Source organism: Eublepharis macularius, chromosome 3, assembly GCF_028583425.1.
Source record: "Eublepharis macularius isolate TG4126 chromosome 3, MPM_Emac_v1.0, whole genome shotgun sequence".
In the NCBI taxonomy this organism is placed as follows: domain Eukaryota; kingdom Metazoa; phylum Chordata; class Lepidosauria; order Squamata; family Eublepharidae; genus Eublepharis; species Eublepharis macularius.
The window spans coordinates 133,271,324-133,296,431 of NC_072792.1; the positions used below are offsets into that span (position 1 = coordinate 133,271,324).

At 40.3% G+C, this 25,108-nt stretch overlaps 1 protein-coding gene across 1 annotated transcript in view; it reads right to left on the minus strand.

Annotated features, from left to right (window-relative positions):
- The window catches only part of EPHA3 (EPH receptor A3), a 383,392-nt gene that overhangs the window by 140,798 nt on the left and 217,486 nt on the right, over nt 1-25,108 (minus strand). Inside the window, exons 4-5 of the mRNA XM_054973438.1 lie at nt 13,696-13,851; nt 12,286-12,621 (exon numbers count right to left, since the gene is read on the minus strand). Coding sequence (XP_054829413.1) covers nt 12,286-12,621; nt 13,696-13,851 — 492 coding nt within the window. The remainder of the gene's footprint in view (nt 1-12,285; nt 12,622-13,695; nt 13,852-25,108) is intronic.

Here is a 25,108-nt window from a genome sequence, read left to right on the forward strand (position 1 = left end):
TTTAAGCAAAATCAAGGTGTCACTGGACTTGAATCTTGCTGTTCTACTGCAGACCAACATGAAGTTGCTGAAAAAAGTATTAATTCCTCATTAAACAAAAATTGAGAAAGTGTGTGTTTCAAAATACAATTTATGCAAGTCTTTAAAGCAGATCAGACATTAATTTGGTTGGATTAGGTTAAGTGGTGTTAGCTGTTCCCAGCTCTGTGGTATGTATCTTACCACTCCACTAATAGTGGCACCTTTTAATTTGCAAAGAACTGTCCACAGAGGCAAGAAGTTATTACACTGATGGAACAACCTCTTGTATTTGAGGAAGGTTTCTGGGCTGAAGGAACATGTTGTTAGCTGTGTGGACTGGTAAAATACAGCCACACGGTTTCATCAAATCTAAATGATAGTTTTTCTCTGATTTTCAGAATGACTACATTTTTGGTCATTAGCATAGCCATTATTTCTAGCATCAGTTGCCATATATATGGATGATGCTATGTCACTGCCATCACCCTATCTTTATGCTAGATTTTATATGAAGGCACTGAGGCTCATATATGTAATTTTTGTGATATGCATTATTTCCTTGCAGGGCATTCTTGTTTCATTGATGAAGAAAACTGTAAAAAAGAAAAACAATAGACTTTTCAAAATATTCAACAAGAAATGTACAAATGTTGGCACACTTGTGCGTTTAATCACTTTTTGCTGCGAGCATTTGAAGTTTCAGTTGGTGCTGGGCACCATCTAGTCATAAAGGAACAAGATTTTTTTTTCAATGGATGTTTCCCCATCCAATTTGAAATCTTCAGGGGAATGAGGCCATAAACTTTAAACTATCTTACTATATAATTGAGTAAGCGTATTTCAGACAACTCACTGCCATGGAGGGAAGCCTAGGCATCATGTCCCTTCAAAAAACGTGCCACGGGGGAAGCCCAGGCTGGGAGCAGGTAACAATGCCCACCTCCTGCCTTCACCCAGCTGGAATTAGGAGTAAGTCAGATGGCAATGCCCACTGCCCAATTTAACCCAGCTTAGCACGGTCTCCATTTTTGAAGATTTACATTTCTGTCAATTTCTGTTGACTTAGAAACTGGAATTATGTTTCTCTGAGAGACACCTGCCAGCATCATGGCCGGATATTTATTCACTGTTGTTATGTGTGATGGGTATTTGGTTTATCCCATATTAATATTGGTGAATTTCCACAAATATTTTTGTATTGAATTACTGATTGGAAAATTCTGTTTACATGTCTTCACGTCATTAGTTGTTCATTGTAGTTTTCATTCCCTGGGAAGCTTTTTGGGTATTCCAGTATATTTTCCCTTTGAGAACGCCTTTGTTGCTTTGTACTGTTTGGTATTAGGAGCGGATCAGATGGCAATGTCCATCCCCCAACTTAACCCCTTACTGGTATTAGGAGTGGAGTAGATGGCAATCCCCACATCCATCTTAAACCAGCTGGTATTAGTGGTAGAGCAAGTGTCAATGCCCACCCCCACCTTAACCCAGCAGGTATTAGGAGTGGAGCAGGTGGCAATGCCACCCCCAACCTTAACCCAGCAGGTATTAGGAGCAGAGCATCTGGCAATGCCCACCCCCCTTCACCTAGCCAGGATCAGAAGCAGATCAGATGGCAATGCCTGCCCTCCTTCACCTGACTGAGATCAGGAGTGGAGCAGGTGACAATGCCCATCCTCCACCTTAACCCAGCTGGTATTAGGAGCGGAGCAGGTGGCAATGCCCATCCTCCACCTTAACACAGCTGGTATTAGGAATGGACCAGGTGGCAATGCCCTCCCCTGCCTTAACCCAGCTGGTATTAGTGGTGGAGCAGGTGGCAATGCTCACCCCCCACACACCATCACCCATTTGGTATCAGGAGTAGAGAAGGTGGCAATGCCCACCTCGTGCTTTCAACTGGCTAGGATCAGGCACAGAGCAGGAGGCAATGCCCTTCTTCCCTCCACCCAGCCAGGATAAGAAACAGAGCAGGTGGCAATGCCCACCCGCTTCAACCTACCGGAATTAGCTACTGAGCAGGCAACAATGCCTACCCTGTCTTCACCCTGCTGGAGTCAGGAGCCAAGCATGCAGCAATGCCTCCCCCCCTTCAACCTGCCAGAATCAGGAGCAGAGAAGGTGGCAATGCCCACACCCCCTTTATCCAACTGGGATCAGGAGCAGAGTAGGTAGTAAAGCCTGCTGCCCACTTTCACCTGTCAGGATCAGGCACGGAGCAGGAGGCAATGCCTGTTCCTCCCTTCACCCATCAGAGATCAGGTGGCAATGCCCACTCCCCTTCACCCAGCTGGGATCAGGCTCAGAGCAGGCGGTAATACCTGTCCCCCTTCACCCAGCTGTAGTCAGGTGCAGAACAGGAGGCAATGCCCCCCCCTTTACCCGACATGTATCAGACATAGAGCAGGTAGCAAAGCCCACCACCCCTTCACATGGCCAAGATCAGACAGATAAGGCATGGAGCAGATGACAATGCCCACCCCCTCCTTCACCAGCTGGATGGAAGAGGCACAAATGTCTGCCTGCCCACCCTCCCCTTTCTAGAGCCCATTGTATTCCCCCCCAAAATGGGCTTTGTTGCTAATTACTTATAAAACAGAAAAGTTGAATTATTACATGCAATGTATCAACCAGGAAAAATGGTTAACACTTTGAGTCATTTGTTTGAGGGGGAGACTCCCTTCTTCCGTTAGTTCCAATGTGACTGGAGGTGAAATTGTTCCTCAGCTCATATATGGCAGTCATTTACACTCTCAGTTTGAACAAAACCTAAACAAGAAAAAAAACCCTAAGAAAATTAAATTGTATACATCCTACACTATACAATATTCTGTTCCTGGTTCTGTTAGTTCTTCTTGAGCACATGTAGGAGAGACATGAACCTAAGGAGAAGAAAATACCTTCCTGAGCCACATAAATTGAAGCTGAGGCTTCAAAAAAGAAATGCCATAATATATTCTTAATAGAGTTGCCAGGTCCCTTTACCCTCTCAGAGTGGGGAGGGGACCGGCACTCACCTATTTGGTTTTCTTCATGCACACAAAGCATGTGTGTGCTCCCAGGCCTGCATGATGATGTCACTTCCAGGGCCCAAATCAGCCTGTTGTAAAGTGCAGGAGTGCCATTGTTGCACTGCCCCAGGAGCACGCCTGTTCCCCTATCTCCCTCCTCGGCCAGGTGAGTGGTAGTGGGGACAGAGGGTGGGAGCAGGGGATTCCCCACCCCCCACTGGGGGAACGGCAACCCTAATTCTTAAATAGACCTATTCTTTTATCCTAAATTTTTAGGATAAATTTTCGATTGGGAAAATGAATGAGCAAATGGCTATTTTGTAGCTATTAGTTCTTGTACCACAGATTTAACAAAAAAATAACAAAAATGGCTTGTATTGCTCTTCTATATTTACAAAAATATCAGGGGTTGAGTGCTACTATATTCTTCATAATTTTTTATGATGTCAAATCCATTTTATGATGGTTTTTATGATGTCAAAATCATTTTATGATGATTTTATTGTATTTTTCTGCCATATCAGTATTTTGTTGGCTGTCCTGTTTGGCGAAAGGCAGAATATATGTATTTTAATAAATGAACAGATGTTTTAAATTACAACTCTTTGGTATTATAGAATATATTTTAACCAACTAGATCTTTCATCTTATGACAATCTACTTACTTGGAAGAATTTGATCTCCAAAAGCTGTGTTTTGCATCTGAAGTAGAGATTTGCATAATTCACAGCCATGTTCTGTCTTCATATTTTATTTAGACTATGTTGGAATATATCAATTTCCAAATTTGGAGTTTTTACCCTGAATTTCTGTTACAGAACTATTGTACCAAAATTATAGAAGTTTGTTTTATGGAATGTTTGTCCTGTCTTTAAATTTTGGTGTTATAGACTATGAATTTACTTTTTAATCACATTCGATTTCACTTGGACCTTTGTGTCTGCACAATGATGCTGATCCCAAAAGGGAAAAGACATGCAACTGCAATTTCTACATCTAATTCATAATATATAGTGCAAAGAAATTACCAAATGTTCCAGGAATCCTCAGTCAAACATGTGAGGGTTCCTTTAATATAATAACCAACTAAATACCTGATCTGAAAACTCAGGCACCAAGTAGCATTGGCCAAGGAGACTAGATAAATCTGTATACGAGCTTGTCAAGTGTGGCACAGCTGTCCATCTCTCTCCATGACACATTCATAATTAGCACTTTGCCTCAGGGGACTCTGGATTTCATATAATTCTCCTGTAGCAGTCAGTGACCCGTCCTAAGCAGGGTTGATTGGTGTTATTAGATAACATCTGTTTGAAAAACATATTATTGTGGGCTAGAATGAAGCATTGTTCCCTTCAGCATGCTTGATAGCTGGAGCAACATAATAAAATGCAACAGCACAATACAATGCAAATTAATTGAAGCTAAAGCAAGAGAGCATCTAAAGCCATAGCATAATATAATATTGTTTCTAGATCACAAGTGACAAAATGATGCAACTAGAAATAGTGCAAAGTTGCAGCTACTCAAGACATATTCCTGGTTGTGTGTAAAAACAACAAAGAATGTATGGTACAGGGTATAAAATGATAGACTATTGGTCAATTCTTACACTCTGTGAGTAGTATTGTTGCAGCTTCTGTTTGTTTGTGTCTCATGTCATTTGGACAACAATGAAATGGTGGAACCATGTGGGAGTAATAGATGATGTTATCCACTACAGGATCCCCTTAGAAGACAATAACACTGGCAAAGAAGCAAGCACATCATCTGATTTTCCAAATATGTTTCCTCCCTGGTTCCATACTGAACAAAACTGCCAGTTCCATCGGATGAGGTCAGTTGAGCTAACCATAAATACTTTATCTGGAAAAAATGGGCATTGCCTCAATGCGATTTAATGCTATTATTCTTCTATTATAGTTTGAACATGCAGTATCATTAGAAAAACACCCTGAAAAGTGGAACAGAGTGTTTGTGTATGTGCTGCAGCATGTACGTAATTGTGTACCCCTCAAAGCCAGCTAACTACATAACCTACTTATTTTATGGACACTTGTTTAGGTTATTCATTTGATTTAACAGGTGCTACGGACCATTTTTTTTTTTTAGAAAGCTGTTTGAGAACGTGAACCAAATGGGCATACACAATTATGAGAAAAGTACTCATAGAAGTGTGTGAGGAAGAGGGAACCAAATTTCACCCTTCTTTCCTTATACTGTTCTATATCATCAACTTTACTGTCTCTTGGTTGCCTGTGTATGCCTATCTCCCTGTTTGATGTAACCTCCCCTAATCATACCCTTTCCCTACCAACTTACCTCTAATTTCCATACCACAGTTGCCATTACTATGTTCAGGAGTGGGGAGATAAGAATGGGGTATGGAAGCGATCAGGTGTTATAAGACTTTGCATTTAAAGTAAAGGTTTTTTAAAGTCTGTGGAATCTGTTTAGTGTAACTGTGACATAACTGAAGTGGCTCCTCCATCTTGGAATAATTGCTTATATTGAACTGCTACAGAGAAAAAACTGGATTTGGCTGTGTTTTTTATGGGAAAAGATTTTTTCCCCTCTTTTTGGCCCTGCGTGAACTAAATTTAGCGCTCCCTTTTGTTCTTAATCCTCTATCTCTCTCTGACTTTTTTTCTCTGTTTTTGTTTTGGTGGGGTTTTTTGATGAATGAACTAAAGCCTCTTCCTTATTTTGACGGCCTAAGAATAGAAGACGGAAAGAATGAAATACATCACCATCTACTGGACAAAATAAATTTTTCAATTTTTTAGTCTGGGAGTGCTTAATCTATTAAGGTTAATGATTTAACAATCTTACATATGAATATATATAAGGCATTTGGATTAATAATATTAATAAATTAATATTAGTTACTATTTAGTGGTTTTTGCTTCTGTTTTATACTATACTTTATCTTCTCGCTTACTCTGCTTTAATTATTATTTGCTATTAATAGTCATTATTGATAGCAATAATAAAACAATTACTATTCTGCCCTAATCACCAACTATTTCCATGTTATATTGACACTCGTCCTGTTCATATTCAATTAATATTTAACATTTTTGAAGAATTAGCAGCGGAAGACATCTTTGATGCCCAACAGGTACAAAGAGACAAAGAAACAACTGAAGGTGAAGAAGGGAAATTAGACCAAGCAGCGGCATATTAACAATATGGGAAATTTCAGTATCCTTTCAGTGAATATTAATGGCCTAAACTCCACCACAAAACGATCCAAAATATTCAATTTGTTAAAAAAACAGAAAGTGGATTTAACATGTCTTCAATAAACTTATATCAAGAAGAATCATGAACATATTTTAGAGAATAAAAATTAGGTAAAGTCTATATATCATCAGCGGAAGAGAAAAAGAGAGGAGTGGCGGTCTATATAAAGAACCAACAACTTAGCATAATTGAGGAAATGCATGATCCAGAAGGAAGATATATACTATTGAAAATCAAGCATCCAGGGAGAATCTATACTTTAGCTATAATGTATGCACCAAACATTGCTAAAGAAAAATTCTATGGTAAATTTTTTGATAAACTGACAGATTTTCAAGAAGGAGATATTATTATTTGTGGAGATATGAATGGAGTGTTGGACCCAAAGATGGACCAATCGAAAAGAATAAGGGGAGGGAAACTACCCCAAAATGTGATGAACTATATGAAAACATTGCATTTGATGGATGTAATAATCCCAAAGTCAGGAACTATACCTTCTTCTCAGATAGACATCAAACATACTCGATGATAGATATGTGTTGGATGTCCAAAACTGCATTAATGAATTTAAACAAAGTAGAGATACAACCGAAAATTTATGCAGATCATAAACCCCTGCTGATAGAGTGGCAAGAAGAATGTAAGAATAGAAGATGGAGGCTGAATGATAACATATTATTACAAGACAATATTGTTAAGAAGTGCAAGAAAGACTTAGAAGAGTTTTTTAGACTGAACTGTACTAATGATGTCTCCATTACTACAGTATGGGAAGCAAGTAAAGCTTTTATGAGAGGAAACCTAATAGCCTTGACATAAAAAAAAAAAGGAGAAAACAAAGCAGATGAATGAAATTGTAGCTAAAATGCAACATTTGGAAGAACAGCATAAAAGATCACTTAAGAAGACAATATTAACTGAAATTAAGAAATTAAGAAATCAACTGAACTTTTTGCAAGTTGGATAAATGCAAAAGAAGTTAAGTTTTATGAAGCAGAAATATTTTGAACATGCAAACAAACCAGGTCATTTTCTGGCCCATCATTTAAGAAAAGAAATGGAGAAAAGAAGGATCACAACCAGGGCCGTTTCATAGAAAAAGAGCTGCAGGAACTCATTATAGGTCATTAGCATAACGCATTAGCATATGTCACACCCCTTGACATCACCAGAAGTGTGTTATAAGCGTAACTGGTTTGCATATGCCACACCCCCTGACATCACCTAACCTGGCCGTTTCGGCCCCAATCCAGTCTGAAATGGGCCCAAAATGGCCAAGGGTCAGGTGGGTGGGACCACCTGACATGTGACCTCTTTGAAGAACTACCAGAACTGCGTTCCTGTGCGTTCCCCCTCAAAATGATCACAACAGTTAAACAGCAAGATGGAATCACCTATGTAGAAAAAGAAATACATAAATTATTCACATCCTATTTTTCTGAATTATATAAAAAAGAATCTCTCATGGAACAAGGACTTGAGGAATATATTAAAGAAATGATACTTCCAAAGTTTAAGTTAGAAGATAAAGAAGTGCTGAAGCATAATATAACAATGCAAGAGATCTCACAAATGATAAAAGGTTTGAAAAAAGATAAAGCACCCAGTCCGGATGGGCTAACAGCTATGTTTTACAAATGCTTTGAAGAAGAGCTGGCCCTAGTGCTTCAAAAATGATGAATAAAATAAGTGAAGATAGGATTTTGCCTGAATCATGGCAAGAGGCACATATAACGCTGATTCCTAAAGAAGGAAATGACCCGATGTTGCCACAATCATACAGACCAATCTCACTGCTGAACGTGGATTACAAATTATTTACCTCCATTTTAGCAGAGAGACTAAGAAAAAGCATAATGAACATAATACATCCTGATCAGATGGGCTTTGTGCTGAAGAGATATATGAAAGAAAACATTCGATTTGTAATTGATGCAATGGAATTATTGGGAAAAAAGGACTTAAGTTTGCATTTGTCTTTCTGGATGGTGAAAAAGCATTTGATAACCTTTCTTGGACTGTCTCTTAATATTTAGATGAAATCTTCTTCTGTGTAATTTTCTCCCATTAGTTCTAGTCCTCCTCTCTGGAGCCAGAAACAACACATCTGCTCCATAGTCTACATGACAGCCATTCAGGAATTTGAAGACAGTAATCATGTCTAGTCTTCTTTTTTCCAGGCTAAACATGCCCAGCTCTTTTAACCTTTGCTCAAAAGGCTTAGTTTCCAGACCCATCAATATCCTGGTAACCCTTCTCTAGTTGTGTTGTTATTTGTTGATGCCCTTCTTAAAATGTGGAATCCAGAAATAGACACATTGTATTCCAGATGATGCCTTGACCAGTACAATGCACTTCAGTTGGCATTCCTGTGGACAAGCAGTCCCAATGTGAGACCTTATGCTTCTGATAATTCAGACAAAGATTGCATTGGTTTTTTTGCAGTCACATTATATTGCTGAATCATATTCAGCTTGTGATCAACAGTACACTCCTATGCAGAGTTATTCCAACTTGTGATCAATAATGTAATCCTTCCAAGGAAGAGTAACTCCAGTCTAAACCTACTGAAATTACTTAAGTAACTTCATATAGGATTGAACTATAAGACTCCTAGATCCTTTTCACATGTTCATGCTAAGTCGCTCCTATCCTAGAGTTGTGTCTTTGATTTTTTTGAACTTAAATGGAAGATTTTATATTTATCCCTGTTGGACTATTTCTTTCAGAAGAGCATTTCCTAACCCTGCTTTTTGGTGCCAGGTATCCCTTCTAGCTTCATGCCATCGGAAAATTTTATAAGAATCCCCTTTATGCCCTCAATCAAGGCATTTATGAAATGATGAAATGCACGAGGCCTAGGACAGAACCCTGCAGCTGCACCTTGAAGATGACATGAAGCCTTTAATGAGCACTCTTTACATGCAGTTTAATTAATTATGGCTATCATCCAACAAAGTATCACTCAGTCCACATTTAGCCCTCTTGTCCACAGCACAAGAGTTTGTTAAATCCTTTTTGAAGTTCTAGTTCACAGCAATTCCACAACATACCAAACTACTTAGATAAAGGTAAAGGTATGCCCCTGTGCAAGCACCGAGTGATTACTGACCCATGGGGAGGGACATCACATCACGACGTTTTCTTGGCAGACTTTTTACTAGTTAGTAAAAACAAACTAATTAGTTTGTCAAAAAAGGGAGATAAAGTTGGACTAACACATCTTATTCTTGATAGACTTATGATGGCTCAAAGTAATCAATGCATTCTAGAAAAGTGACTGATTAATGATATCATCAAGATGATTGGACTGTAATTTTCCATAATAATATTAATAATAACAACTTCTGATTTATATACCACTCTTCAGATCAACTTAATGCCCACTCAGACAGGTATACAATGTATGTTATTATTATCCTCGTGACAATCAGCCTGTGAGGTACGTGGGGCTGAGAGAGTTCTGAGAGAGCTGTGACAGACCCAAGGTCACCCAGGTGACTTGAAGCGGAGGAGTGGGGAATCAAACCCAGTTCTCCAAATCAGAGTCCTGCCACTCTTAAGCACTGCATCAAACTTGCTCCCACATCAACTTTTTCAATCATTTAATGATCAAGACATTTGTCCATTTCCAGTCTTCTGGCACCTCATTTATTCTCCACGAATCATCAAAGATGATAGTCAGAGGCTCTGAAATGAAATTGACAGTCTTCTTCAGTATCCTGGGACATAATTCATCTGCCAATGGAGATCTGAACTCATTTATAGTAGCTAGGTGTTTTCTAACTATCTCCTTACATATCCTGGACTAGAGATGGGCACAATCTGCATTACGATAAAAAAAACCCCACGATAATGGCAATCTCCCAATCATGACTTGGTGGATCGTTGTCTTCCACGGCAAATGATCCAGCAGTTGGGAGGGGGTTGGACCGGAGCGATCGTGATAGGATCGGAAAGCTAGACATTCAGGCACCAACAATCTATTCCCCTGGCAACAGAGGCAGGGGAATGCCTGAGCTATTTTTGAAACCTGATAATATTTCCCCTAGCGAGGAAAAACAAACAGTTGTGAGTGAAAAGGTGGCTTCTTGAGAAAAATATAAGCAAAGTGATTGGGAGAGGAGAGAGAGAGAAAACTTTGAGTGCGGCTATCAGCAGAAGCTGTTTTGCGCTCCTCCTGAGTTCATACAGTGCATTGAAAGAGTTAACACTGAAAAGAGATATCTCTCTCCTCCTGGTTTCTCAGCCCAGTGCCTGCTTTTTGCAAGAAGCTGATATGTGATTTGATGTTTCATTTGTGTTTTTCCTATTTAAAAAACCATAGGATCCACGAGGATCCGTGTGGATCCTGGTTTTACTTTCTTCCTGTTTAAAATATGCTTTTGGAAGACTGGCTGCTTGCTTTTAAAATCGAGTGGGGAGGAATGGAGATTCTATCCCTGCTTTTTAAAAAAAGCTGGCTGAAACTTGTGGACGGGGTGTCTCTCTCTCTATTTGGAGAGGCAGGGACGGGTTAAAAACTTCCCCTCCTCTGCTCTAAGTGCGTGCATGCGTGTGTGTGAAAACGTCCCCTCCCTGAGGGGAGGCGGCTCGTCGCCGGGTTAAAAACTTTTTTCCCCATCTGCTCTAAGTTTGTGTGGGGGGAGGCCCTCCGATCCCAGATCCCAGATCGGAAACAGGACTCGATCGGAGTGAATCGGTGATCTGGGGTCGTCACCAGAGCAGATCCATGAACAGCTTGATCGGTATTTTTTTTTTGGATCGTGCCTATGTCTATCCTGGACTGCAAGTTGCTCCTTATATATAATGTTTTCTGCTTTTCCAAGGTGAGACACAATTCTCCTTTGTGGAGAAGACTGAAGCAAAATATGAGTGAAGTAGTTCAAACTTGTCTGTGCCACCTGTTAAGGGTTCATCATCTTTCCCCTAAGCAGCAGGCCAACCCCTTTCTTGTTTTTCTTGCACCAGATATAGCCAAAGTACCCTTCTTGTGCTAAAGTTCAAACTCTAGCAAACTGTCATGACTTGGAAGGGAGCAGTCAACATGTTCATGGCAAAAATATAATCCAAAATATTATTAAATCCCTGTACTGTCAATGTTAGCCTTTTATAACCAAAGTACTTAATTTTCTTCTATTAAATCAAAATTAATCACTTACATGAATGCAGCAATTTCTATTGGAGATTACTGGAATGAACTTTTCATTGAAATCTGGTTTTAGTAATAAAATCCTTTCCCTCTTTGGCAGCAGACTGCAGAATAGAAGTTAATCCTAATAGTAGTTTTGCCAAGCTCCTAGGCAATAAGAGCATTCGATGATCAAAGAACTGATCCTGTTCACACTCACTAAATTATATTAATAGGTTTTTTTTACTTATCCGAAAGAAACTGACAGTGCAATCCTAAGAACACTTTCTTGGGAGTAAGCCCCATTAAATAGACTTGAGTAGGATTCAGAGCAGACCTGCTTAGAATTATTCTGTAAAATGTCTACATTTCTCCAGTAGTTGTAAAATGTGCACGGAGATAAGATTATCTTACTCTCAAAAACTAAGCCTAACATTAACAGCAGATGAGATGTTAAACCCAAGGGCCACTGTAATACTTTAGTCAATACCCATATGATCAAATCCAATATACAAAGTATCATTTTCCAGGAATGACCGTGTATCATTGATGATATGCCAGAGCACTTCTAACTGGAAGATTCTGTTACTTTTCTTTCTGCCTCTGTTTTTTTGAAGTATGTTTAATTAGTGCAAACAGTATTGTAACTATCATTGTTCCTCCAAACATTTGGTTCCTATCTTGCATACCTATCTTTACCTATATGTGTGTGTATGTGCGCACACTGAGAATAATGCTTCAACATATAAAGAAAGATTCAATTACATAGAACCCTAACTGCAATCTGAAGTGGTACAGCTGAGACATCGGTTTACAAGCTCATTGACTGTGTGAGAACTAGGCTTACGACAGTAAAACAACCACAGTACTCACCAGCTTGATTAGTTGTAATGCTGACAGCAGCAAACTGTCTTGTCAGGGTACCCATGTCTGACACTCCATTAACTGCATCAATCTCAAATGTATAGTTGGTATGTGCCAGGAGGTCTACTACAGTCACAGTGGTATTCGTGAGCCCAATCTGACGGGGAATAAATCTCACATTGGCACTACATGGTTCACATAATTTGGTGGTTCCCCCACACTTCTTGCATACAATGTTGAAGGTGACATCTTTCCTGCCCCCGGTATCCAAAGGCCAGCTCCAATCTAGGATAACTGATGTTTCATTGATATTAGAAATAACATTTCTGGGAGCAGAGGGTGGTCCTGCAAAAGAAATTGAAAGAGTATACTTATAAAGAATGGTTTTATTCCACAAAGGCATAGAATGAATTGAATTTATTTTGGTCCACAAGCAGCTTTAAACTAGTAAAATAGGACATTCCCTTATTTGGCAAGTATTATACAAGTTAAAACTTCAGTTAAAATAATACAAATATAAATAGTATAAAGTCTAATTAGCATACATCATATACTGCCTTATAACAGTTATCATAAATATAGCTCTGCATAAACACTTTAAAACTGGGAAGCAGAGATCTTAAACAGCCACCATATAGTAACCTCCTAAAGTGGTCTGAGTTAAAGCCCAGATACACCTGGCTGGTGTTCGTTGCGTAATTTGATCACAAAATTTTGCTGTTGCCTTAGTAATGGCTAAAGATTCATCTTTTAATAGATTATCTAAACATGCACTGTCCATCACTGTATCAGCTCTATTTATAACTGGAAAGATCATCTGGACTCAAATTTCTTTATAGAGGGGGCAGCGTAAAAAAAACATGTCCCATGATTTCTACCTCAGCTAGGGGACAGGGACAGATCCTCTCAAGATATGGAATCTTTTTATATCTCCCCTCCAGGATCATTGATGGCATGACACTACATCTGGCCAATGTAAAAGCCCTCCTATGGAAGGGAAAATCTAGGAGCTTGAGGTATTGGGCCATATTCATACTAAATTTAGTCGCCTCAGGAGCACAAAGGCATAAAAAGGCACAAACATTTGGTTTATAAAAAAATGATGCCTGACTGCTTTTATTATCTGTATTTTGTCTCCAATAACAGTTCACTAAATCAACCATTTTAAAAAAGATTGTTTATTAAAACAAGATCCCTAAGTAATCTGTCCAACCAAAAATGCCGGGAGGCACATGCCCTATTTAATTTTTTTCTTTGAAAGAGTTTTGCTTTCAAAGTAGCTTCTCTTTTAACAGTAGGAAGCATAGTGTTAACGTGCTAAGTGAAAAAACGAGGAAGAGATTCAAAGTTGGAAGTCAAAGCTGCAGCAAAGAATGAAAATATAAGCAAAGTCTTGATGAAAATGAGATCAATACTCACTTGTGCAAGCCATAGATGGAGGATCTCTCTCTGATCGAAAATAGTTCTTTTCACACTTGCATTCTGTAGAACCTTCCACATTTGTAGAACTATGAGGTGGGCATTTGGCACATTTCACATTACCAGCAAAGGCTTTGTAAAACCCTGATTGGCAAGCTGTAAAAGAACAGGAATGGTTTACAATTAGAGATGGGCATGAACAGCAATACGAACTAAAAAAAGCCATGAACAGCCCAATCTGCTGTTCGCGAACAAGCTGTTCGTGAGGCCCCGTTCTAAATGAACAGGTGGTCATTGCAAGCCTCATTCCTTGCTGTTCATCAAGCCAGACAGTCTGGCACTTGCAATCAATACCCATGGCAACTCAGGCAGGGATTGTCTGAACTCTGAACTCCTGCTGTTGCCCTGGAAACTCCAATCTAAGCCTAATTTAGCTTGATAGGCAGGTCTTCCTTCCAAGTGTGGACTGGAGCTCCAAATTTGTTAGAAGAGGAAAAGACTAGGGGGGAGGGGAGCTCCCAGCTCTGGCTTTCTGGGAGAGACAGCTGCTGTTAGAGAGACAGGGTGAGTGCACTGGAGCTTGAATTTTCTTCGTGTGTGGTGGGATAGGGATCTACCCTCTTCAGGTTCCAGGGCTGCTGCCAGGCTCTGGGGCCAAGCTATTATTTATTATTGGTACCTTTCCTACTGCCTGCTCAGTAGGCAGTAGGACTATGGACTGCACTTAACAGTAGGTTGCTACAGTGCAGCAAAATCAGAGAGTTGAGAGGGGAAGGGTTAACTATTCCCTAGAATGAAGAGCTTAGGTGACAAGCTGCTCCTTCTTCTCTGATTGGTCAGTTAGAACCAGTCTGAAGGCAGACCGATGATTTCTGACAGGATTTGGTGTGAGGGAGTCTGACAAGAAGTCAGACAGGTTCACCTTTAGAGTGAAGAGAGAAGACTCCTTCACATTAACTGTAGTATTACTGTCCTGAAGAACTCTGTCCAAGAATTCAAAGTATAAGTGTCAGCATAAACTGAAGTATGCTTTACACAGACACCAGAGAACTGGGAGTGTGTTTTCATTAGAGTGATTGGATAGTGGGTTGAGACTCCCTTTCAAGCCAAAAAGAAGAGGGGTTATATCTTCTGCGGAGAAGAAGATTAATTCCTACCCAGCTTTGAAGGGGATCTGGCTCAGAGGAGGACCCCAAGTCTGCTGTGAAAACGGTTTTAGACTAAGGAGATAGAAATAACTTCTAGTTTCAAGAAAGGAGAAAGTGACTAACTTCAGAAAACCTGACCTGTTATAGGAAACTTCCTGAAGAAACATTGTTGCTGTACCTAAATTACTAAGTAAAACACCTCTCACTGTGAAGAATCAAGAATATATGAAAATAAGCTTCAAGGATACTATTTTGCCTGTTACACAAAGTGTATTCTGTAATATCAACAAAATTTTATCTCCGCTTTTCCATCTCCTAACTACTCTTCCTCAATCTCTGCCTGTTAAATAAAGCTGGCATTTGTTTTTGAATGTTATATACTCTCTAGTGCCATTTCCAAAAAAAGGAAGAGGGCTCCTGCTTTTCCCCATCAAGTTCCTGGGCTGGCCTAAAAAGCCAGAATTATATCTGCATATCAGGGTGGGACAAACAGACTTTCAAAACCACAAATATCAACACACTACTGCTTAGTTAAAGCAGGGAAACTGAATTTTGGTGGGAAAATCTGCCTCACAGTGAAAAGAGTGAAGGGGGGGTCCATCATAGCATCCATTCCTACAACTGTCCCTTAAGGGCTCCCATCTAACATGTAGCTCATGTCTCAGTCCTTTACTTCATTTAGATAATTTGCAGGCCAGCCACCTGATTTCTTTCATGAGTGAAGGACCTCACTGGACTTCAGGATCAATAGTTATAAACCCGTCTCTTACTTCTCCCACCACTCTCCTTCCTCCACTCTAACCTGCACGAGTGATAACTTGTGCTTTAGAAGGCTTTACATATTGGATACTTGGTATTATTTTTATTACTTTGAGCTGTTAAGTGCCTCCCCTGTGTTTTTATTTTTCCATTTAGTGAACCTCATTTCTGATTTCATCATATCCAGGTCTCAGTCTTCCTTTCCAAATGTGTACAGATGCTTCTGTATCATCACAGAACCATTAATACCAGCATGTGGTCATCTAAGTAGAACTGGTGAATATTTGCTTTGGCTAGCACTGAAACCCAAGTCAGCAGATTCCAAGGCAAGGAGCTAGAGATGGTAGAAGAAAGGTTAATTCCTTATGGATGACTATTTGGGTAAATGTCTGGATCCAGTAGGCAACAAAAACTAGGGGAAAAGCCTGAATTATACTTCTTCCCAACACTCCAAAATATCTTTCCATAAAAATTAATTGCTACAGATATCCTGCAAGCTTATGGGAGACAATGAAAACAAAAGAGCACAACCCAAAAACCTCACTTAAGGAAGAACATTGCAGGAAATAAAGGCAGATTAGTCTGTTCATGATGATCTCTGGAGGCAGAAACTTCACTAAATCTTTTGTGTTTTTTGCATAACTCAGCTACAGTGCTGTGAAGAATAGTAGTTATAAGGGAAATGAGCAAGTTAGAACCCTGCTGCCCCAGCATGCCCTAGTGGAAGGATTCTGATTTGTATCTTCCCCTCAGGCTTCCACTTCCATCTTTGTGTGTCAAGCAGCCATAAGATTATTCAGTGCTACAGCCCTCAGGAAAAATAAAAAAAGCAATTACGTTGTAAATTAAAACCTGGAAAGAGGGTGGCATGAAAAGGTGGTCACACCAATTTTATTTCTTTGACATAAAAATGGCAGGGGAAGAGAGGAGATGAAGAATGGTAGTTTTCATGTCAGAAGAAATTTCTTTTCAGGAACAGAGAAAATGCATTTCATTTGCCAGGAAAGCCACATATGACTTAAGTTGAAGGACATTTCTGGTTTAAATAGTGAACAGAAACTAAAACATTAATTTTTCTAATTTTTTAACAAGGAAATAGGAGGTGCATAACATTTGCAGTCATTTTAAGTGTTCTTAGAAATAAAACTAAGACTGCTGCAGGTGTGACACACAGGAAACTGATAAAGTGGCATGCAAGTAATGGGGATAGAAATGTGACAAACCTCCAGCTAAATATTTATCACTCATAGTATCCCAAACTTTTACTCTGGCTAGTGAAAATATACGATGAAATTAAGTAGGTAACACAATATGGCTGGAATTTATTGGTCAAGTCCTTCCTGTCACCAGAAACACACATACTTTTGGCTGCAAATATTTTCCAGGATGATACAAACATTTCACACTGCAGGTAAAGTTACTGCCACAAGTATAAACAATCCCACATACTGTCTTTATTGGCACTCAAAAGCTCTTCACTATTAAGGTGAAATACAGCACTTTTTAAAAAGCTCCTGTTTGTTTCTCTGCTACATTTCTTTTAATCCAGAGATTCTCAAAGTCTCCCTTGGTACAACTGAAACTGTAAATTGTTTAAGGTCCTGTAGTGTAACAAATCCGAAGAAAAGACTGACAGCTTCATACTTGCAATGGTTGTATACATTTGAGGTCTAAGGACACATTTTAAAAAATAAGGATGACTGACACAGTACTAGAGGTGGGCATGAACTGCGAAAAAACTGAACAGTGCGATTAGTTGTCTGTGGCATTTTCATGAACCAGGAACCACGAACTTTCATGAACTGAGGGAAGTTCACAAACCAGTTCATAGTTTGTGGTTCATGGGGTTTAAATGTGCCTTTCCTGCCGCTTAGTAGTGGCAGGGAAAGGGGCATTTAAACCCCTGGATCAGCTGCTTGTTGGGGAGATCCCCGAAAAGCAGCTGTTCATTTAAACAGTGGGGCTGTTTAAATGGCCACTCCCAATGGCAGGGAAATAGCCATTTAAACTGTGGGTGGGGCTTGGCCGGCTGGCCAGGAGTTCCCGGCCGGCCAGCCAAGCCCCACCCACAGTTTTAATGGTCACTTCCCCGCCGCTCAGAGCGGCAGGGAAATGGCCATTTAAACAGTGGGGCTTGACTGGCTGGCTGGGAACTCCTGGCTAGGCAGCCAAGCCCTGGTGTTTAAATGATCAGCTGCTTGACAGGAATCTCCCCGCCAAGCAGCTGATCCACGGGTTTAAATGCCCCTTTCCCTGCCGCTTTGCAGCAGCATGGAAAAGGGCATTGCTGTTTAAAACGAACCAAACGAACCAGTAGACCAGTTTGTGGAAGTTCATAGAAACAAGCTTCCATTAACCGCTGGTTCGCTAACCACGAACCGGGCCAATTCGTGGGTTTTTTTAGTTCTTATTCCAGTTCGTGCCCATCTCTACACAGGACACAGTGATACAGGAATCTAACTTACCAATCAGAGGTAAATTAGGTAATGGTAGGTAGTATCTATTGTGTGGGGCCAAAGCTGCAAAGTTCCCTGGCAGGGGCAGAGGATCCCCTGATCCAAGGTAGGTAAGTGCCAGGTCCCCCCCTCCCACAAGAAGTGTAAGGGGACCTTGCAACCCTAGCCAAAGGCCATTACGATTAGGGACACATAAATGAGACACAGACAAACTCCAGGAAAAACAACCATGTTACAATGTTAAAAGCAAATAAAAACACCTTAAAACACATAAGCACCTTCAATATATGCAAATAATGTATTTTTGAAAAATATATTGTACTATGGATATCTGAATGTTCTTATTCTCATAGATCCAGAGGAGTTAGCCATGTTAGTCTGTAGTAGCAAAATCAAAAAGAGTCCAGTAGCACCTTTAAGACTAACCAACTTTATTGTAGCATAAGCTTTCGGGAATCACAGTTCTCTTCGTCAGATACATGGAGGGCAAGAAGAAACTGGTCAGATATATAGATGGAGAGGGGAGGGCGGAGTAGATGCAAACAGCAGCTTCTGATACGGAGATCAGTTTGCTTCTGTTAAGGAAGTCAGTTACTTCTGATAATGAGATAACTATTCATAGTCTCTATTCAATCCCAGCTTGACTGGGTTAAATTTACAGATGAATTCCAATTCAGCAGCTTCCCATTGGATTTTGTTTTTGAAAGGTTTCTGTTGAACTACAGTGACCTTTAAGTCCTTGATGGAATGTCCTGGTAGATTGAAGTGTTCTCCCACTGGTTTCTGGATGTTGCCATTTTTAATGTCAGATTTGTGTCCATTTATTCTTTTGCGCAGAGGTTGGCTGGTTTGTCCAATGTACAGAGCAGATGGACATTGTTGGCATATGAGGGCATATATCACATTGGAGGATGAGCAGTTGTAAGAGCCAGAGACAGTGTAGTTGACGCCATTGGGTCCTGTAATTGTATTTCCTGGGTAGATATAAGGGCAGAGCTGGCATCTGGGTCTGTTGCAGGGCCTGGTACCTGTGCTGGTGACTCTGCTAGCTGATTCATGATTGTAAGTGAGAAGTTGTTTCAGGTTGGGGGGCTGTCTGTAGGCAAGGAGAGGTCTTCCACCCAGGGCTTCTGAGAGAGAGGCATTATTTTCCAGGATGAGTTGTAGATCACTGATGATACATTGGATGGGTTTGAGCTGGGAACTATAGGTGACAACCAGTAGTGTTCTGTTGTTAGTTCCTTTAGGTCTGTCCTGGAGCAGGCTGTTTCTGGGTACTAGTCTGGCCCTGTCAATTTGTTTCCTTACTTCATTTGGTGGGTACTGTAGTCCCAAAAATGCTTGTTGTAAATTTCTTAAGTGGGAGTCCCAATCAAGAGCATTGGAGAAGATACGATTGTAATATAAGGCTTGGCTGTAGACAATTGACCGAGTGGTATGTTTAGGGTGGTAGCTGGAGGCATGTAGATATGAGTATCGGTCTGTGGGTTTCTGGTATAAGGTGGTATTTATCCATCCATTATGTAGTTGTACAGTGGTATCCAGGAAGTGTACCCGTTATGTAGAGTGGTCCAGGCTCAGGTTGATAGTAGGGTGAAAGTTGTTGAAGTCCTGATGAAATCTCTCAAGGGCTTCCTTCCCATGGGTCCAAATGATGATGTCATCCAAGAATCTTAAGTATAGTAGTGGTTTCAGTGGATGGGAGCTGAGGAAGCGTTGCTCCAAGTCCGCCATGAATATGTTAGCATATTGTGGTGCCATGCGTGTGCCCATGGCTGTGCCATTAACCTGTAGATATAAGCTGTCACCAAATTTGAAGTAATTGTGAGTGAGTACAAAGTGGCCAAGTTCAGTGGTGAGGTGTGCTGTGGTTTTGTCTGGGATAATATTCCTTATGGCTTGCAGTCCATCTGCATGTGGGATATTGGTGTATAGAGCCTCCACATCCATGGTTGCTAGGATGGTGTCATCTGGTAGGTTGTCGATGGACTGTATTTTCCTGAGGAAGTCAGTGGTGTTCCGTAAATAGCTGGGTGTGCTGGTGGCATAGGGCCTGAGGATAGAGTCCATGTATCCTGAGACTCCTACTGTGATAGTGCCTATTCCTGAAACAATGGGGCATCCTGGGTTACCTGGTTTGTGGATTTTGGGTAGTAGGTAGAATCTTCCTGGTTGTGGTTCCTGGGGTGTGTCCGTATGGATGCATTCTTGTATGTCCATGGGGAGTGTCTTTAATATTTTATTGAGTTCTCAAAATGGCTGCCTCAGTAGGCAAACCCATTTGTAATACCTCACTCCTCCCATCTCCTGGGAAGAAGGAAATACTGAAGGTGGAATAATACCACAAATTTACACACAACAGCCCATGTGCTTACCTCTCCCTCTAATCATCCACTGGAAAATCTTATCATTTGAAAGAGGGCACTCAATAATGATTTCTGACTTACAATGGCCCTGCTGACTTTTTGAAGAGCTTGCAGGGTTCGAAGATAAATACTGGCAGGTGCCATAGCCCCCTTGGATGCCATGTTGGTATAAGGTAATCCTTCTAAACTCATTGACTTCAATGGATTTAGAAGGGTTTAACTTTGTTTAGCATTTCAGGCTTACCTCTTACCTTTGTAAGATAATGTAACTAGTATTAGTTTTGCACCATTTTACATTTTTGATTTCTTTTTGTACAGAAACATGGAAAATAGGATTCAATTAGACAGGGGACATCTTTTTAGTTACAAGACATTAACTGCCTCAGTCTGATTAATACGAGTTATTCATATGCTGTTGGATCTAAATTAATGTTTCTGGAGGTGAAAGGACTTCCACCCATGGAGTGTGATTTTCTTGTCTTCCTGCTGTTTCTCTCCAAACCCTGTTTCTGAAGCTCTCCTCACCCCTAGAAGCAAGATTTTGGAGGCATTTGGGGCTGCCAAAGATGAAGGAAAGTGAGAAAATTGTGGTCCATGGGCGAACATTCATGTGCCCACAGAAAATGTTAGTCTGGATTCCCATCAAGGATTTATTGTAAACTTCTTAAAACATTAATAATTTCAAAGACCCGAAGAGAAAGCGAAGTGAACATCAGGATCATTGAAAATGAATTAAAGTAACTTAGGCATTCAGTAAACACCCTAATTTGTTAAACTTAGTTTCAATAAAGTTTAGGCATACCTAACTTCCTTTGCATTGCACCTGTTCTAAACAAGCCTCCTTTGAATCATCTTCTGGATCTCTACACAGAGAATAATATGACAAGTGCTATCCATAAATACAAACCAGGCATGAAGCAAAACATGATAAACAGATGATTTCTTGGAATATCTACTCTGGGGCCCATTTTTCTATGCAAGGTCAAATTCACTGTTTATTCATGACATGAACTGATAGCATGTTGTAGCAAACTTATAGGAACCCTATTCTTATTGTTTTGAACCTATACACAATACTTTTTGAGATTTCAATGCAACGGTAGGAGATAAACACAATGGAAAGTATTGGCTAAGCAATCCTACGCTTTCTTCTTTTGTCCGTCAATCTTCAATTAAAAACAGGAAGGAGGGAGCCAGGAAAAAATGTCATGGCTAAAGCCCAGTGTTTAGAAAATAGGGGAATTTAAATAGTAATGTTTCCTATTTAGCTTTCTCTTCCTGTTCTTACATAGTTTAACACAAGGTGTCAACAGACCTAGAATATACTTCATATGTCTTTTCTATACGAAAAGAATACAAGAGTACAGCAATTGTGTTTAGGGTGGCATTTCTCCATCTTCCATTATGTACTACATACCAGTCATGGTCTTCCTAGGTGTAGGTTTCTATGCTACACCAAGAACCAAAAGACTTGTATATATTGTGTACCTCATCTCAGGGGTCATTTCGTAGAAAAAGAGCTGGAGGAACTCATTAGCATAACTCAACAGCATAACTCATTAGCATATGCCACACTCCTTGCCATCACTGGAAGTGAGTCATTGGCATAACTGATTTGCATATGCCACACACCCTGACATCACCTATCCTGGCTGTTTTGGACCCAAGCCTGGCCATTCAGGGCCGAAATTGGGCCCAAAATGGCAAAAGGGGGCTGAAAATGGCCGAAAAGGGGCCCAAAATGGTTGGGATTGGGACACTGCTGAGTGGGAAAGTGATCCACCACCTGTCAGATGCCCGAATGGGCCCAAAATGGCCAAGAGTCAGGTGGGTGGGGCCACCTGACATGTGACCTCTTTGGGGAACTGCTGGAAATGCGTTCCTGTGCATTCCCCCTTGAAATGAGCCCTGCCTCTTCTAGTAAAAAAAAGGCAGACTATTATAGAATGGACTACTTTTATGGTTGTAGTTCTAAAATCATTAGAGTATGGCATCCTTATTCAAATAACATTTGCAAAATTCTACAAACAGTAAAATGCTGACTTTCAAAGATTGCTTCTTTCTGTAAAGAAATAATGCATTAAAGCAGATGCAAAATAGCTTCTTCCTCTCCCCATATGATTTTTAAAATGTAAGTCACGCAACTGCTGCTACATGATTAAGCTCGTAACATTCTCACCTATACTTTAATTGCATTAGCATCTCATCATTCTTTTACGCCCTCTACTCTCACTCCTACTTTATCAGACTTGTAGAGGGGGAGGCTTCAGATTCCAATCTATGAACTACATAAGCGAAGATTATCTCAGTGCTATCTTCTTTTACTCAAGATGTTACACACAAACATAAACGTGTTTTACTGCTGGGTTACTACTGTGCTCTGAGCAGTTTCATACTTATAATCACTAATTAGGGGGAGGGGGTGTTGATTCTTACCATGTCTTAAAGTAAAAGAAAGATGAGACATAACTATGATCAGATGTCCAGTATATTTTTATAGCATGTTGTAGCAAAATTATCAGTTTTGTATAACATTATCAGTAGCCAGGGGAGACTTGAATATGCATCAGAACTATGAAGTACATGTCCTCTTCCAGCATCTCATGTAGTCTGACTTTTAAGTTTTATACAAATCCAGAAAGAAAAACTTTGTGAATTCCCAATAAAACTGCAACATTCTAAAAGCAAGTAAAAGGTTATATATTAGTTTACCAGGTCCCCCTAGCCTCCCAGCAGGAGGTGGGGGACCCGGTGCTTACCCTACTGCTGTTCCCACGGTCCTTTTCACAAGCACACCCTCATGCCAGCATGTTGACCTCACTCCTGGACCCGTTTGGGGCCAAAATCGCCCTGCATTGAAGCACGGGAGTGCTCTTAGGGTGGCGCGATGATGTCGCTCCTGGGAGTGATATCATTGCACCGCCCCTGGAGTGCACCTGGAAGGCCAGTTCCCACATGCCCCCCTCGCCAGCCAGATGAATGGTAGCAGGGGGCAGAGTGTGAAAACAGGGATCCCTTGCCCCCACTGGGAGAATAGGATCCCTAGTTATACATCTTCTGGAAACAGAACTGTATTTTAAATTAAGATGTGCGGGCATGCATGTGAATGGGTATGTGTAAGAAAAATAATTATTAATATAAAAATATGTAGCATAATGAATGTTAATGTTAATCATCCTGGGAGAAGGGGCTAGGCAGCCCACAACCTAAGTACTGCCATTCTCTACCATCAAAGGCATGGCAGCACTTAAGTCCACTCAGTTTGGTTCTCAGGGAGTTAGAGACCTCTGCCCTGGGAGGAGGGACTAAAACATTCATTCAAAACCAGTAAAATATTGGGATGGGGAAAGCAGAATATTGTTATTTATGTTTTTTGAACTGCTGTAAGTAGCTTTGAGTACTTTATAGTCAAAAAGCAACATATAAATAAAAAATTGAAAAGAAACATTAAAAATCCAAAGACTATTGATGCTGATTTTACTTTATATACTTTATTCATTTTTGGTGAGTTTTTTTATTCCATCCTTCCTCTGTGGAGCTCAAGGAACCATTTATGGGTCTTCCCTCCAGTTTTTCATCACAGCAACCTAGGATTGCTAACTCCGGGTTCAGAAATTCCTGGAGAGTTGGAGGAGAACCCTGGAGAGGGAAGGGTTGGAGGAGGGGTGAGACCTCAGTGGGGTATAATGCCATAGAGTCTACACCCCAAAGTGGTCCTTTTTTTCTAAAGGACCTGATCTCTATCATCTGGAGATCAGTTGTAATTCCAGGAGATCGTCAAACCCCACATAGATATTCGTGGCCCTATAGTAACTCCATGATATGGGCTAGACCAGGGCTTCTTAAACTTTTTTGTGCCATGTTCCCCTTTGGCAGTCTGGTAAAGTTTATGGACCCCTTCTCAGAATAATGTTTTTAAATGCATAAAATAAAATACATAAGATTAAAAAGAAAACCAATTATATTGACATACAGTAATCAATTTTTCCCCATCCAAGTTCATGTACCTCCTGAAATGTAACCAAGGGAACTGTGGACCCCAGGTTAAGAACCCTGGGCTAGACTGAGACAGAATGTTTGAACAAAGGTCTCCCAGGAAGTTAAATGGCAAATGGGGATTAGAATCCAGGTCTCCCATTCCTAGACCAACATCACACTGACTGCAACATCACACTGGCAAAAAACAGTGGTGAAATTTAATCACTAAAAAGTTAGGATCAAAATATATAAATGATCAGATTCTCCACCCTCCCACCACCACCAAATGGGTCAACATTTGTTATACCTGAATTTTCAAACATTGTAAAAGGACAATAATAAGGTAAAGGTCACTCTCACTATAAAGATCAGTCAATTCAAGAATAAAGTTAAATATTCTAACCACAGTCAGTCTCTGATGTTTTAGCATGGGTCATTGTTAAGTTCTTTATCCTTTTCTTTCATGATACTAAAGCATCTCGCTCAGCAGGAATGTCTTATAAGGCAGATTTTCTGAAAACTCCTTCCGTGCTGGGCAATACTTTTCCACAGACTTCATTGTGCTCACTGCATAAAAAGTCACTACCTATTGAACAGCTAATGCTCACTAACATTTCCTTCTTTCTTTCAACCACCAACATTCTCCCCCCCTCCCTTCATCACCTTGGCTGCCCAAGGAAATATTTCACACCTCAATACACAGTAT